Genomic DNA, 17,322 nt, shown 5'->3' with positions numbered 1-17,322 from the left:
TTTTCGTATGAGCAGAAGCCACTTGAAATTGTTATTGGCCAATTTTATTAGCCCCATTTCTCACTAATATGAGCTTATTAAGAGGCTGTCTGTGTAAGAACCGACCACTGATTTTACTTCGAAAATTCGATTTTTCTCATAAGCTGGGATTTCAGAGCCCTTACCTTGTCAATCACTAAAATGAGTTTTGTTTCATTAAAAATTCCAATTGAAGTTTTCTAGGATTGATTGAAGTTCGGTCCGCTCGACACAAGTTTCATGTCCGCCGAAACTGGAAAAAATAGCACATATTGCCGGCGCTCTAAAAAAAAAATAATGTTTGCTCAAAAGTCCCAATTCTTTTTTTCAACTATAGATATATCATAGCAGTTTGTTTAGCCATGTTGCAATTATAATTCAATGTTGTTCCTCCAACGGTTAAAAGAAGATTTTCTACCCGTTAAATCGAGTTTTGAACCAAACGCGAAAATAGCTTTACTTTGAAAGCACGTTTTAAAAATGTGGCACCTGTTTGAAACTGCTGAACTACATGAATAGAAAGTATAAATGTGCCTTAATTTAAAACAATAATAAAATTTGTCTGCCCACTAGGTTTTCAAAACTAACGACCGCTTAAAGTTCAGGAAATTTTGAACAACAACAAGTGATTTAGTTCCCAATCTTCCCGTGAGTACGGGAAGATTGGGAACTAAATCACTTGTTGTAAACAGAAAATGGCCGTGGCATTTATCAATCCTTCCTTGGCTTCCTGAATCACCGTTTACTGCTCATATTTGTATGTGTGCCGAGAGTTGTCCAAAAGAGTGCTTCTACAAACCTTTCAAGAGGAGTCTACATGATTAAACCGGCTTCGAGGAAAACAATGGTCAGTAATACAAAGAACATCGAAGTATGTGACGGTCACGCTCGACACAGATGAACGTATAAATCTACTTTATATGTAAACTTACAGTTGGAAGGAAAAGCTGACAGTTTTAATGCTACCTAGGTTTCAGGGATCGCTACAAAGGACCAAAACTTTAATCTTGAAGCCAGGTAAGAGATTTACGGGAATTTATCGGAGCATTTTACGAAGGGGAGTGTGTTAGTTACTCACTGGCATATTTTCAAAATTTCCTAAATTTAAGCGGTCGTTAGTTTTGAAAACCTAGTGGGCAGACAAATTTTATTATTGTTTTAAATTAAGGCACATTTATACTTTCTATTCATGTAGTTCAGCAGTTTCAAACAGGTGCCACATTTTTAAAACGTGCTTTCAAAGTAAAGCTATTTTCGCGTTTGGTTCAAAACTCGATTTAACGGGTAGAAAATCTTCTTTTAACCGTTGGAGGAACAACATTGAATTATAATTGCAACAAGGCTAAACAAACTGCTATGATATATCTATAGTTGAAAAAAAGAACTGGGACTTTTGAGCAAATATTATTTTTTTAGAGCGCCGGCAATATGTGCTATTTTTTCCAGTTTCGGCGGACATGAAACTTGTGTCGAGCGGACCGAACTTCAATCAATCCTAGAAAACTTCAATTGGAATTTTTAATGAAACAAAACTCATTTTAGTGATTGACTAGGTAAGGGCTTTGAAATCCCAGCTTATGAGAAAAATCGAATTTTCGAAGTAAAATCAGTGGTCGGTTCTTACAGAGACAGCATCTTAAATTGCAAGTTAAACGTTAATCAGATCAACTTACCTAAATTAGTTACTAATAGTTTTTCTGAAACTTTCAAAACCTCTCATGTTCACATATACGATAAAAAAGTCAATCTTGTTCTAGGTTTAAATGTTTTTAAAACGCGACGTCTCGGGCAGTTAACCGCTCTTCTTCAGGCACCGTAGTTCTTGGTCAATATGACGGACTTTGTTGTCCTTTTGTCCCCGCGGATTCAATTTTTTATTGGCCGCTGAGTGCCGGCAATCGGGTAGTAAAGCTGCCCAAAAAGTCACTTTTTTAAAACATTTTAACCTCAGAAAAGTCCCGTGTAGACCAAGATTTACTTTATTTTTGTTATAAATAAAAGTTACGTGATTAATTAACAGGCAGCTGCTCAGGATTACACAAATACTGACTTATACTCTTCGGACAATAATCACAGATCCAAAACATGGCCACATATTTCCGAGAATGCATCGTAAAAGCCACCATCAGGACTATTACCTCGATAGCACGGATAAGACAGGCACTCGTCGATGTTAGTCTCACAATGGTCTCCAGTAAATCCAGGTAGACAGTGGCACTCATAGTACCCAGACCCTCTGGGTTTATTTGGATGAGGCACACACCGTCCATTATTTTGACACTGACAGTGAAGCAAGGATACCGAGATATTAAGTGTGGAAAAGGCATTGCACGCATCCGTGGCTTTGAGAAAGAAATCAGTCTTAGCATCATTGGTGGTGTTCCACAGTAAAACATTTTCGCGTATTACAGCTTTGCTTGGACTTCCATTCATAAGTGAAACTGTAACAGGCATGCCTTCTGGGTCAGAAACGCCAATGGTCAACTCAAGGTGCTCTTGAAGAACTGCGTAGTACTTGGTGGTCGATGAAAATTGAGGTGGTAGATTAACTAAAAGTATGAAATAAAAGGTAATAGGATAGCTACTTGCCCTAAATGAACTGTTTTTACTCTGTGACTATTGGAGGAGGAAACACATAATTAACTTCTCCTTTAAAATAAACATGTCTTTTCCGCGTATTTTTTGCTTAAGTGTTCCACCGTGTGATGCGATAAACCACTGTATTTTTGAGGGGGAGGGATAGGCATTTATGGCTATACACTGTACAACATAAAAGCAGAGAAAAACAAGTAATTGCCCATTTATACGGGAGAGGTGAAACTGGGGATTTATCAAGCTTCTTATTTCAATCGCATGGTCAAGTTTTGCAATTTAATTTGTACAGTTGCTCCCATCCCTGTTTTCTAGTGTTTAAACTTTCAAGAGCTTTGTCACCAAGTGTCATTTTTCATTATTAAGTTATATCTTTGATATATACTATTCCTGTACCTGGTTATCAACTAGGGACTGTTCCTGTCACAGAAACTAATTTTCTTTTTTATTATTGTTCTTTCTGTTTTTGTTTTATTATTATCATTACCATTATTATTATTACTACTACTACTACTACTACTATTATTATTATTATTATTATTATTATTATTATTATTATTATTATTACTATTATTATTATTATTCATTTCAAGTGTCAGTATTTTATATCTTTATATATTATATGCTTTGTAAATAGCTCATAGTATTACATATATAACATTCTGGGAAGCGCCTCGCATGGGTGCTCTCGTCCCGTTCACGCTTTCTCTTTTGGAAATCATTCTCTTTTTTATTCATGATATTGTTAGATATCCATTATATTCCCACTTCCAATCAACTTTTTTTCCGATTTGAAACAGCAAATCATTTTATATTATTCGGTTCACAATTTCAAATTGACTGTAGATATATACTTTAGTCCTTGGACATTGTCTGTTCTGCCTCTCGTAACAAGGAACAATCCCTGCCAAATATCCGGACGATCCTTCAATATTTACAGCAGAAAGTTTACTTCTTCAAGAATTACCTAGGCGTTTCGTCCATGTATTCTTGCTGACATCCGGAAGACATTGATAGCACCAGTCATTGGGATTGACCTCGTTGGGAGCGAAGCAATAACGATTGATCACGCAAGCGTTGCTCTATGGTATCAGCATAAGAAATGATTAGTACAATATTCTTAACTTGTGACAACTAGTAGTTAGCTTTACAATTCAACGGTCTCATTATCAGTCACGTAAACCTCAAGTTAGCCTGAAATGAGGAGAGGGGGCAACGTGTCCAAGGCGATTATCACGAAACTTTTGATGTGCCAATTGCTCGATCGAGAACCAAAAACAGATATTAACTGGTGCACAAACACACTTACTTTTACGTAGCATCCAGACGAAACATTGCAACTCATGCACGCCGAGTCGTAAGATATAAACGTGAGGTTTTTATCGCTTTTGCGTTCACCATCGTTAGAAACGGATATCATCAGTCCGGCGGCTGGAGTCCCCTCGACGAAGGCGTCATAGTAACCAGGCATGACAGGTGATTGGGGTAAATAACAATCTACAAGCACCAAATCTGTCATAATGCCAGGAAATAAGAGTTCTGTGCTGTTTGGAGTCCACGAACCACTGGTTACCTAACGTAAGATGGAGAGGGAAAAAGGTTACAAACATATTTATTAAAGAGCTTGCATCGAAAAATTGTTTTACAAGAGAAGAAAGTTCACTGTCTAAGTTAGAAAAAAGTATAGTTTTATTTGCTACTATTTATTCGTCCAGTCGTCCAGTGTGGAGCAGCTGGAGCTGGCCTCGAGACACACCAGATTTTTCTCAGCCAGCTTCTTGGCCCCACTTCCTTGTCACACATTAGAACTCGTGCAGAATACCGCTCACGTCTTAGCTGCAGTAAGAAGGCATTTGATTAAGATCACCATGGGCCGATAGGCGTACTGGTTGGGGGACGAGGGCCGAGGACACCCCCCCCCGCCCCCCCCCCCCCCCCAGTTTAGAAAATGTTGCAATTGTCCTGGCAAACAGCTTATGATTCGGGACACAGCACTTGGGAGAAAATATTCCAAAACGTTTTAAGGCTTGTAGGCTACTTTCTCTGACGTTTGCCTTGCCAAAATAGACTTCAAGTCAAATGACGAGGGATTCAGGTTTTCGGTTTTCAAAAGCCAAATATCGGTTAAATGTGTATCGCGGAAATCCACGATATGGATTTTATTAAATTCCCAGCTTGCCATCAACAAAACAATGCAAAGTAGAGACCCAGACTTCCCAACCACCGCCCCTCTCCAAACCCCTCCCCTCATTAAGAGGCTCGAGGGTAAAGGGAACTTTAGCACTTTTATTCGGGGTTCTAAGAACTTAACTAAATTTGCCGACGGGAACTAATCCAAACACACTGGATTGTCAGAAAAGCCCTCTCCCTGCCCACTTCAAGCGGTACCTTCGAGTGTTGTTTCAAACTGTGCGTTAATCAGAAGTTGTAAAATTCTACGTCATTCATACTTTCATCACAAACAATGTAAACTACATGGTAATGTAACAAAAATAAATAAATAAATAAATAAATAAAATAATAATAATAATAATAACAACAATAATAATAATAACACTAATTTTTTTTTAATTTTCAATAATAATAATGTTTATCAGTGGCTTATAAAAAATTACAACTGTAAAAATTCTTAGGACAATATATATGTCAGGGAAATACTAACTTACAAACGAATTACAAATTACACTCATTCTTTATAACCCTTATAAATTTGTCTATTGTCATTTATTGTCATAATAATAATAATAATAATAATAATAATAAAAACAACAACAACAACAACAACAAAAAACAAAACAAAACAAAAAAAGAAATGACTCTTTTACCTTAAATTCCATCACGTGGCAGGTCAAATTTGCAGAATTGAGGAAACCATTTCCCATTACCGTTACCTTCCTGCACGGCCGTTGACGCCTATCGCACAAACCATTTCCTTGCAACCTGTCAAAAGTGCAAAGCACAACATATCCTCAGTGAGCGCTTTTCATTTTATTATTATTATTATTATTATTATTATTATCATTTTTTTGCTCGTAGATATTTCTAAAATCATTTAGTTGTATAAAAATAGGATGAAAAATGTTTTATTCTTGTTCCTCGACTTTTATCCTTTTTGAGGGGCTACGTTGCTGTTATAAAGTATGGCAATAACAAATTGCAGGTTAACCGTGCTCTTATTAACCCCCAAACAACCTTCTTCCTAATTGTGATCAACATAAAAGCACAATTGCAAGATACTCCGATAACTAGTCACATGTTTTGTATTTCTTTCTTTACTTGTACCGGTTTTTTTATGTATTTAAAGTGGTGGTTTAACGGTTAGGCGCATGTGCAAACTATAACACAAGACAAATACATCAGCTCTATTGTTCATGGACCAATTGGTAACGAGCATGTAAATTACGTTCGAAGTTTAGCTGTGAAAGTTTGCCGGTGAAATTTTTTCGTTCTTCGCGCTTTGAAAGTTTTGTGAAGATTTCTCCTGTACTTGCCGACGAGATTGCAAAGCGGATGATCGACAAAACATATATATATATACTTCTTAGTCGTTTCAATTTTTATAACATGTTCGGTGACAAACAACGCAAGCGATCGAATAGACGGGCCTCCATAACACCAGCGAGGAAAGTGAAGTACAGTGAAAGCCCGCTCTACGGACACCCGCTTAATACGGACACCTGCTTCTAACGGACAGTTTTCTTTGTCCCGACAACTAAAAAGCTCATATATTTTGTCTTAAATTAGCCTGCTTAAAGTGTCTACGAAGTAAAAAATAATTGCTGCTTAGTTGAAAGGCTTTTCAGAGTAAAGAAGAATGGCGTTTCCCTTTTTGGAATATCTTTTTTCGTTCTAGAGATATTTACGTTTTTGTATTATGCAAATGAGGAAATTAATGACGTCATAGGTGTTTCCACTTGAACAGTAAAACACTGAATCAATAATATCTCTAGGAATACTGGAGTAGTGTTCTTCAAACTTGGCACCACAAATGTGCATCACAAAAGAAAGAGAATGACACCTTCTGGGTTGTTGCCATGGCAACACTTTTGGTTCCAGTCTCTTTCTGTGAAAAACCAAATATGCCAATTTGCGACCCTTCGAAAAGGGACAGAGGGTCTTGCTCAGAACACACATGATTCCCGTATTGTCTTAACTCTCCCCATTAGATTGTTGGGAGTGGATGATCCTTGTTTACGATAAAATCTGGTAATGTTAGTTTTAATTGAAACAGGACCAGCGGCATAACTGTTGTCATGGCGACGGCACGATGGGTGTCATTTTGTTTCTTTTGTAATATACATTTCTGGTGCCAAGTTTGAAGAGCACTGCTTTAATATTTCTAGAGATATTCTTGATTGAGTGGGACCACCTATGACGTCATCACTTTTAATACAAAAACGTGATTATCTCTAAAACGAAAAAAGATATTCCAAAAAGGAAAACGCCATTCTTCTTTACTTTGAAAAGCCTTTCAAATAAGCCGCAATTATTTTTTTACTTGATAGGCACTTTAATACGGACACCTGGATAATGCAGACACTTTAGCATGTCCCTTTGTTGTCCGTATTAATGGGGTTCCACTGTACTAGAAAAAGAAATGGAGCTTCCTTCCGCGACACTCAGAACTATAACAACACGACTGAGCGCTCGTCTGAGAAGCAAAAGCGCATTTGTGAGAAAACCATTTGAGCTGCGAAATAAGAATCTGTGTTAAATAAACTCACCCCCCAAAAAACTTTCAACGAATGTTGAACTCTTGTGGTGATCCATACTCGACTCATACTACTCATACTACCATTGTTCTTCTCCGAAGAACGTCCTGTCTGCAGTCGACGACGGCGTCGCTTCTGAGACTCGATACATCAAATTACTTTTTGCTTTCTTTACGACATTATTTCCCAATTTGAATTATAACATGTCACTGAAATTATAATCTCTTTTAAAACTCTTTTCAGTTCAAGTGGCAAAGCCATGCGTGACTAGCACTATAAATTAGTCAAGTTAAATAGCAACTAAAACTGGAACGTTTTAATCTTGGTAAACCCAGACTAATAAATAACCGAAACTACGAAGTAAAGAAGGTATTTGGAATCCCTTTCACGTAAAAAAATAACCGCGAATCTGTCAACACCCCCCCCCCCCCCACCCCCCTCCGCTCCCTCCACTTCTTGTTGCAGATTAAAAACAGGTCGGTCTAAAGAGAATATTGGAATCCACAAAAAATCATTCTTAAAAAAAGTAAAGGACTTACATGGATATATAAGGTATTTGTTCCGTTGACACTGCGCAGTCATTGGCAGTATATCCTTTATTGCAAAGGCACGAACCGTTTATACATCTCCCGTTGAAGGTGCAATCGTTTGGACATAGTTGCTCAGCGATGTCTGACAGCATAGAAGAATTAGTCGGTTTCTCTCCACTGCTTTCATTCAAATAGGAAGAAAGGTTTCTGCCCGCAATTTCACCACATTCATTCATAAGCATGGAAACAGCAGAAATTGCAAAAGATGTTTCGCCGGTCAGCTAGAATAGAAAGGTACAAAACTTGGGTTAACGACGCATTAGCTTATATCATAGTCGTTAACCTGTTCCAACCCCAATCAATTTCTTTCTTTGGCTGTTTCTTCAGACAGTATACCAGTTGACCCTGGGACGTATCAAAACACGTATACCCCAACCGTGGTACGAGAGAGAGGATGGGGTAGATGGAAACCCGACGCCCCTGGGTTTTCATTGTAATGAGACAAATTCAAGTTATTGTGAATTTAGTAAACGGTTTAGGGGTTGCTCTACAGGATAACATATTTTCGTTGGTCGAGACGTGATATGTCGTCATTAAGTCCGCCATCTTGAATCACTCGCTGAAAAAAGATCATACGATACTCGCTCATTCAACAAAAACAATAAAATGACTACAACAACAGCCATAACAACAATAAAGTGACGTCGCAACATAATAGCTTAACAAAATTGAATTCAACAATAATTTTTGCTTCCACTGAAAAAATTAAAAAGAAAATACCTCAAGATCTATAGAACACGAGTTGACCTTGGCTTGAACATTGGCCCCAAGGCTGGCGCACAATTTACCGACTTCTGTGTTTGAAACCTTCTCCATACAGTAGAGTGTTGCGTTTTCTTTTGTGAATCTAGGCTTATTAAGCACAGCCCGCTTGTAACGATGATGACCACCTGACCCAAGGTAACTTTTGAATACATCGAAATCCTCCTCTCGCAGGTCGTCTGAGTAGTAGCAAATGTCTCTTTTTCCTCTCCCAGCATTTTGATCTCTAGGGAATTGAACCACATTTCCTTTTTTGTCAAGGATGTTAGGGAAGTGCACGGGAAGGCTTTTAATGCACACTGCCTTTCCGTCGCTGTCTTTCTTATGACACGAGCAAGATACTTTATACATCAGACCAACATCAGTTAGTAGAGTCGCCGGCAGCGTATCAAAGTAACTTGTTCCGGGTTTTAATCTGCAAGAGACAGAAACTTCCTTAGTTGGTAACGTATAGGTAATTCGACTTTACAGTGCCTTATTTGATTCATTACAGAGAACTCTAATACAGTGCAGTTATGTTACGTTAAACAGAGAAGTGAAAATACATGGTGGATTTATTCATCTAAAAGGTGTTTAACCGGATACTTAAGAGTGCCTACCTGTAAAAATCAGACAAATTCTTAATTTCGCGGCAAGGGTCGAAAATTCGATTTCGCTAATATTCTTATGGTAGATAGGCTAGGGCATGACAAAAACTACTGGATAGTTTTTTTGGCAAAATAGCCTTTTATTTCAAAGAAATATGCAAATTACCAAATTCCGTTAAAATCGTCATTTAACGCACCATTTTATTACACAAGTTTGAGAGCCTCGCATGCAAAACAACATCATTCTTCTGTCTTTAAAACACTCAAATATTTTTGTGCAATGTTTAAATGTGTACTGGGTTGATTTTAGGGAATGTTGCGTTGTCTTTTTGGGTGCAAAATAATTAAATTTCCAAGACATGTATTTCATTCACTTAAAAGTACTTCGTGAATATAATTAATTTTCACGATGTGCGAAACCTTCAAATGGATCAAGCTTCTGTTGGTTGAATAGTAGAAGGATGGTCTACAGATTCCTGTGAAAATTTCTTTGGGCAAATGATTGTGAGCGACGCGAGAGCTTTTCAAAGTACGTCAAAATTGCAAACATTTGACCATCCGTCGTCAAATTTCAATTTACGGGTTAGACGTATATTTTAGCATGTGCCACACGACTTGACCTATAATAAGTTGAAATAGACACAGAGCTGATTATTTCGAAATGTTCTAACCTTATTTGTTGTAAAAGGCAGGTCCAAAGCCGATTTGATGTGTTTCTAGTCGATCTCTCACCATTCGTCGCACATAAAGCAGAAGTTCGCTTTTGTTTACACAAGGTTAACGTCCGATGTACATCGCCTACTGTCAACCTATTATTGGTCGAATACTATGAATCTGTGACCATCTTTCTGCGCTTATGAACATCACTGCATCTAAGTCTAAAACGGCTGAGTCATTTGTAGATAGTTGCTTACTTTACGCTTCGCCAAAATATTGCGTTTGATCGATTGCTAACCATTGCTGATAAGCGTGTCGGCGCAGCACAGTCTTGCAGCCGTTATTTGTTCGTCACGAAATGCTGTCACGGCATATGCTGCACATTTTGATCTATTTTGTATAGAGTACTCTCGGGATAACTGAAACAATTTAATCATTGTTCATCTGTTTGTTCATATATACAATAATATTTGTATATTTATATAATCGCGTTCTAGAGTGTACGTGGCGTCGGTCCACATCACGTCTCTTGTACGTTCTGACGTTTCAGACAACAGCTGATAAAGCTAATGCCTGTACTCACTAGAATTTTAAGAAAATCGCCATAAGCAAATTATAGATCAATGAAGCAAGAACTAGCTGAAATAAAAATAGGAAATCACAACGTGTCTAATTCGTGAGAAAAAGAGACTAAATTTAATTAGTAATTACGTGAGTGAATAGCCCTGGCCATGCCATTTTATTTGGCGTATTTTGTTTGCTTAGTGGCGAGGCATTGGTATGTTGTTGTCAATACAGTCCAAAATTATCGTCAGTAAAATATTATAAATAAAACACCTATTGACCGGTTACCTCCGCGGCCACCATTTGGTCATTCCGATAAGGGTTTCATTATTGTCTTTACTCCTATTAAGCGGCCACCCAAAATTTAAGAACTTTGTTTTGGAAAGGGCGATGGCAGAAAAGAGTCTGAAATTGAAGGTGCATGACGAGTGATGATTCAAACACACGTCTATCATGATTGTCTTGAATGTTCACCAAGTAATTTATAGCCCGACAGTGAAAAATTAAATATTCAAGGTACACCAACCTCTATTTAAGCGGCTAGCCCCATTAAGCGACCACCACCCATTTCCCCGAGGGTAGCCCACTGTATTACATGTAAACCAAAAATAATTGCATAGCGCGAAAAGACCTAGGTATGAGTTTAGCGTTACAGTATTACGCAGGGCATGTAGGTAGCGGTGTTCGAGTAAAAGATAACAACAGGGGCAATGGTAAACTATTCATTCTTTTCATTTCTTAATTCAATCTCTTCCTGCTCAACACGATTGTGTGCTCCCAGTGATTCCAAGCCTTACGGAGCCTTACGTATTAGGATAGAAATTATCCTACCCCTACCCCCTAAAATGGAATGACAACATTGTGTGACGAACAAGGAACCGCTGCAAGCAAAGATTCAAGCCATCAAACCATGATGATCAAACGTAATATTTTGGTGTAGTGCAAAGCAAGCAACTATCTACAAATGACTCAGCCGTTTTAGACTTAGATGCAGTGGTGATCATATGTGTCGAAAGAGGGTCACAGATTCATGGTATTCGACCGTTAAATAGGTTCAGAGTTGGCGATGTACATCGGACGTTATGTTAACAAAAGCAAACTTCTGCTTTATGTGCGACGAATGGTGAGAGAAACACGTCAAATCGGTTTTGCACCTGCCTTTTACAGCAAATGAGGTTAGAACATTTCGAAATTATCAGCTCTGTGTCTATTTCAATTTAACACAGGTCAAATCATGTGGCGCATGCTAAAATATACGTCTAACCCGTAAATTGAAATTTGACGACGGATGGTCAAATATTTGCAATTTTGACGTACTTTGAAAAGCTCTCGCGTCGCTCACAATCATTTGCCCAAAGAAATTTTTACAGGAATCTGTAGAACATCCTTCTGCGATTCAACCAACAGAAGCTTGATCCATTTGAGGGTTTCGCACATAGTGAAAATTAATTATATTCACGAAGTACTTTTAAGTGAATGAAATACATGTCTTGGAAATTTAATTATTTTGCACCCAAAAAGACAACGCAACATTCCCTAAAATCAACCCAGTACACATTTAAACATTGCACAAAAATATTTGAGTGTTTTAAAGACGGAAGAATGATGTTGTTTTGCATGCGAAGCTCTCAAACTTGTGTAATAAAATGGTGCGTCAAATGACGATTTTAACGGAATTTGGTAATTTGCATATTTCTTTGAAATAAAAGGATATTTTGCCAAAAAAAACTATCCAGTAGTTTTTGTCATGCCCTAGCCTATCTACCATGAAAATATGAGCGAAATCGAATTTTTGACCCTTGCCGAGTTATTTTCCATTTTTATGGACAGGGACTCTTAAGTAAAAACAAGTTTACTATTGCAGACAGTAGCTTGTTGTTGAAACATTGCTTTTAGCAGAATGACACAAGGCAACTTGTCCGATTTTACCATATTCCTCAGCTGTGGCCATCAAAAAGGCCAATTTTTAATTAAACTTGAAAACACAAAGAATATTAACGGAATTAAATACCATGAAGGATTTATTTGTTTTTTTGTTGTTGTTGTTGTTGGGCTCTGCGGCCCGAACCTTAAATTCTGTAAACTATTTCAAACCAAACTCTGTGACTTTCCATACCTTATTTCAGACCTAAACAAAAAATAAAATAAAAAATAAAAACTCTATTCCCTATTTCAGACCTCTAAAATTAGTAAATGACTCTAACATTTGACTTCAGCTCAGCAAAAATGGCTTCCAATTGCCTAGACATTTGAGAAGGGCAACAAAAATCCCAATGTTGACGCGGGAAAAGAGTTCCTTGTAAACAAAACATCCAGTACCAAGCAGATTGAGTGAAAAGAATTCCCAATTTCAGGTTACCAAGTTAAAAATTTATGCTTTTCCAGACCATAACGGTTCAACTTTTTTTTTTGGCCTTGACCGTGCAAAAACGTTCTGAGGGTCAAATCAAACGCATTTGCGTCTTTGCCTTTCGCAAAAACCAGTAGAAACGTGTCGGTTATGTAAATCTGCCTAGTGTATGAGCGCGAAACAAAAGATTTCGCTCGGTCGTTCGCGTTTCAACATAAATCTTGGAATTTTCGCTGGCTCTTCTGACGTTTTCCGGGTTTCATAACTATTCTTCTCTATTATATGGCTTGTTTTGAAATTATAGGACCTGTTATGGGTAAAATACCACCACCCTCCGTAACTTCAAGAATATTCAAGCAATGGTGTTGAAGCATAAATGGTACATGGAAGCAACATGAGATGATGATATTTTGGTGTGGCAAAACACTTATCACGTTAAAATGCTCTGTGATGAATTATAAATCGTTTTACATGGCCTCATCATGTTCTAAAATCCAAAACTAAAAAGCCACCATGTAGGCATAAGACGTACTGGATTTATGTCCGTACATAATTCTTCAGCTCAATAGCTTACTTCGCTTGGAAAGCAGAGCGTAAATTTCACAGTTATGGCGACACCGCCAAGCCTAGCTTTGAAAATTGCAGGTGAATTCCCAAAGCAACAAGGATTAAAAAAATTACCCTCGTGAAAACAACACTTAAGTGAGAAAGATTTTAGAAAATTTCTCGCAAACGAGGCTTGGTGGAGAATGTGACGTAATAATGCATAAGACCTATTTTGCGTTTTTTTGATTTAATCCACTGAACGGCATTTACATGCATGCTTTATTGACTTTCCCCAAAGGAGCTTTTCAAAGACAATACCTACTAAAATTTAATATTATGACAAATAGACGCTATCAATCACAGCAATAAAAGGAAAATTTATTGTTGTAATTAATTAGCAGCTATTTGTTATAATATTGGCTGCGGTCACATCTACGACGCAACTAAAGTTTAACTTAAGTTAGTCTTAAGTTACGTGACGTCATACCTAACTGTAGTTAGTGCTTTCGGTCGACTTTGTGATCACACCACGCAGTTAACTACAGTTAGTTCTAATTAGCCTATGGATGACGTCAGAATTAAAAGAGGTTCGTGACGGCCCTAATCGTTGATCAGTGAAATGTCAACGTAATTGACTGACGTAAAGTGTGTCTAGTTTTTCTTCTCATTTCTTTTTTCGAGCGGCAAACCGTCGGAGAAAAATGAGAAATAAGCTGAGAATTTTAACGGATGCTCGTAGTTTCAGGAAAAGAATCCTGCGAGGAAGGTCTGGAATTCATCCCAGCAAATACAAGGACGGCACAAAAGCTTCAAGGCTACACGTGTTGCTACCTTGTTGTATGTAAAAGTTTTGTTCACGCTTGGTTTTTACTTTGCATATTTATATATGCTCATCTCGCACGTACGAAAAGAATTGTCACATTCTGATTGGTTGTTTGTTTGTAAACTTAAGACTAACCCATGAACCCTGCTTGGGTATAACTGTAGTTAGTCTATATTGTTTTGGATCACCGAGGCGTAAATTTTCTAACTATAGTTAGAGCGAACAGAGAAGCGGTCACATTCCCGAAATAGCTAACTATAGTTATCCCCGTCTTAACTATAGTTAGTAGCCAGATGTGGCTGCAGCCATTATGAATTAATAACTTTAAAGAAACGGCCCAGCGAGTTCCAAATAATGCCTTTTTTTTTTTTTACAATAAAACGTCCTCTGACCGCTAACTGACTTGAAAAGTGGACTGTTCAGCTGAATTTCTGGTGGTAAGCACGGTTACTTCTCCTCCTCTCCTGATGAATCAGGATGAGAGAGCTTGTTCGGCAGTTAAAGACTATGATAGCAGTACGTAAATAAAGCTGGGTTGCCACTAGCAACCAATTTAGCTCTTTTAAAGGCGGCGAAATATGATCGCATTCACTCGTGCTGGTCTGAATACGAGCGGCAAAGTTCTGAATAGCTTGTTATTTATTTGTATTACGCTTGGATGTTTGCATTTCGGAAAAACGTTTTACTAATCGACATTAAATCGATCCAGAAGAAGAGTCACGCACTTTGTTTATTACATTTAAAATGCTCTTCAAATTGAGAAAGTTTCAGCGCGAAAGTTCAAGGGAACACTTTAAGCGCCTTTTCTCGCGTCCCAAGTCCGAACAGGGTTAAATGTTAAAAACGTTAAAAAATGATAAACTCAGGGTGGACAATGCCATTCCCCAATTAGCCTGTAGCAGTAGCAGTAGCAGTAGCAGTAGCAGTAGCAGTAGCAGTAGCAGTAGCAGTAGCAGTGGCAGCAGCAGCGGCAGTAGCAGCGGCAGTGGCAGCGGCAGTGGCAGTGGCAGTGGCAGTGGCAGTGGCAGTGGCAGTGGCAGTGGCAGTGGCAGTGGCACTGGCACTGGCAGTGGCAGTGGTAGTGGTAATAGTAGTGGTAGTGGTAGGAGTAGGAGTAGGAGTAGGAGCAGCAGTAGAAGCAGTAGCAGCAGTAGAAGCAGCAGTAGCAGCAGAAGAGGCGGTAGTAGCAATAGCGGCAGGAGCGGCAACAGCAGCAGTAGCAGTAGCAGCAGTAGCAGTAGCAGTAGCAGTAGTAGCAGTGGTGGCAGTAATGGCTTTATTTGCATGACCGTCATATTCACAGTATTGCAAAAGCATATCTAATCTAATTAATAACAAAAAAAGCTTAAATTTCTATAACATTAATAATTCAAAGTTACATCATCTCCATTCGATAATGATCTACCACGTATAATCATGCAGGAGAAAATGTACTTTATTACAAGCTTGCTTATATTATAGTCGTGAGAGTTCCTGCAGAGTTCTACGATATCTGATGTTGATTCTCGTTGATGCCAGGTATTGTTTCGTTGATTTCTTTAAAGAATGTCTGGCTCTGTAAGGAGTAGGTACTACAGGGAAACAAGAGATGGCTTTCACTATCTACTTGATTTAATTTACAGAACTTGCATAATCTACTTCCCCTAGGGAGATTATCTGTCTGATGTCTACCTACTTAAATCATTAGTTTGTGATTACATATTAGTAAATAAAGGAGGAGGAGTACACAGTAGCTCTGAGCAATTAGATAAAATATTACCAAAATAATACAAACGCATAAGACGGCATGTACTAATGAATTAATTGACAAAGTCAATACAATTTTCCAAATTGACACTATTTCAAAAGAAGCCAGGTTATGCTAGCGGTAGTAATAAACCAGTAATTGACATACTAATAGTAATAATTTTAGTTAGTGTAATTTCCAGAGGTGAATATAAGAATAGGATATTCCGATTGGTCGAAAAGCTCATCATATGATGTTATATTCACCCTGCTAGAGCTTGGTTACCACGCACGCCATCTTTGCCAATTCGGTAAGTAAACATGGCGGACAGTTGCTGAATGAAGTTTTCGTTTATTCCAAAGACATCACTCCAAGTCCAGAATATTTGAATTTGGATTTTAAAAATGACTGCTGTCGCCCTTGGACCAAAAACCTTTTTAAGAACTCGTATTCAAGGCTTTTAAGAATCGTAAACGCTGTGGTTGCGTCGGATCGCCAGCATGTCAGATCGATTGACCGAAATTTATTTTTCTTCAAACTAAAGCTCTTCATATTTCTATGCGATGAAGACAACTGTGAATGAAGTCAAAAACGATATCGGTAAAATAAAGGTACCGGATGAATTTAGTTTTCGTAATGTTTCGCTCGTTTGTTTTACTACCGAACTCGATGAGTAAATTGTTGGACAATCGATGTACATGTAAGCTTATTATTAAAACTACGGTTGCATACATGTATGCACACGAACAATTGCGCCTGTCTTTTTAAGTTTTATTCGGTTATTTTGTAGTCCTTGATATTCACCTCTGAAAATTATAGTAAAACAATTATTCGCCTCAGGCTCAGTGAACATTAGTGAATATTCACCAATGTTCACTCTGCCTTTGGCGAATAACTGTTAATCATCTAAACAAAATCCGGTTGGGTATTATCGTTATCAATAGCACTTTAGCCTGTTCAAGTTTCGCTGTGGCTGGGCACAAAAAAGGAAACAATGATTACCTCCCTCTACATCGGTCACAAAAGTGGACTAAAATGGCTCAGTTTAAAGTAGGTTAATACGTAACAATTGAAATAAGTTACAAGTGAGATAAGAGTTAAATTTTTACCTCCACTTGTAACCAAATGTGTCTATGTTGGTCTGGGAGCCATTGTACAAGCATAGCCCAGCTTCGTCATTAATGCTTTCGGCTCGAACAACTTGAAGTACGATGTTAAGTCCATAGCTGTTTCGATAAATCTCCACTTTTGCTCCAGAAGGAAACAACACCTAAACTCGAATGAGAACAAAATAGTTAACCCTATATTCAGAACGAGGGAGAGCATTCCGAACTTTCTAATAATATTTCAACAAGTATTTGCAGCAGAGCAGTCTTCCATAACTCATTTAACCCT

At 37.9% G+C, this 17,322-nt stretch overlaps 1 protein-coding gene across 2 annotated transcripts in view; it reads right to left on the bottom strand.

Annotated features, from left to right (window-relative positions):
• LOC145480814 (von Willebrand factor D and EGF domain-containing protein-like) overlaps window positions 1–17,322 on the bottom strand; it is a 79,888-nt gene that overhangs the window by 9,878 nt on the left and 52,688 nt on the right. For both annotated transcript variants that reach the window (XM_081459138.1, XM_081459139.1), the window contains exons 9-15: window positions 17,037–17,197; window positions 8,633–9,089; window positions 7,862–8,133; window positions 5,436–5,550; window positions 3,920–4,183; window positions 3,578–3,692; window positions 2,157–2,567 (exon numbers count right to left, since the gene is read on the bottom strand). In XM_081459138.1, the coding sequence (XP_081315264.1) occupies window positions 2,157–2,567; window positions 3,578–3,692; window positions 3,920–4,183; window positions 5,436–5,550; window positions 7,862–8,133; window positions 8,633–9,089; window positions 17,037–17,197 (1,795 nt within the window). The remainder of the gene's footprint in view (window positions 1–2,156; window positions 2,568–3,577; window positions 3,693–3,919; window positions 4,184–5,435; window positions 5,551–7,861; window positions 8,134–8,632; window positions 9,090–17,036; window positions 17,198–17,322) is intronic.

The sequence above is a fragment of the Orbicella franksi genome, chromosome 3 (assembly GCF_964199315.1).
Source record: "Orbicella franksi chromosome 3, jaOrbFran1.1, whole genome shotgun sequence".
In the NCBI taxonomy this organism is placed as follows: Eukaryota; Metazoa; Cnidaria; class Anthozoa; order Scleractinia; family Merulinidae; genus Orbicella; species Orbicella franksi.
Note: the sequence above shows the minus strand (reverse complement) of the source record. Positions and strands in the feature narration are given on the sequence as shown.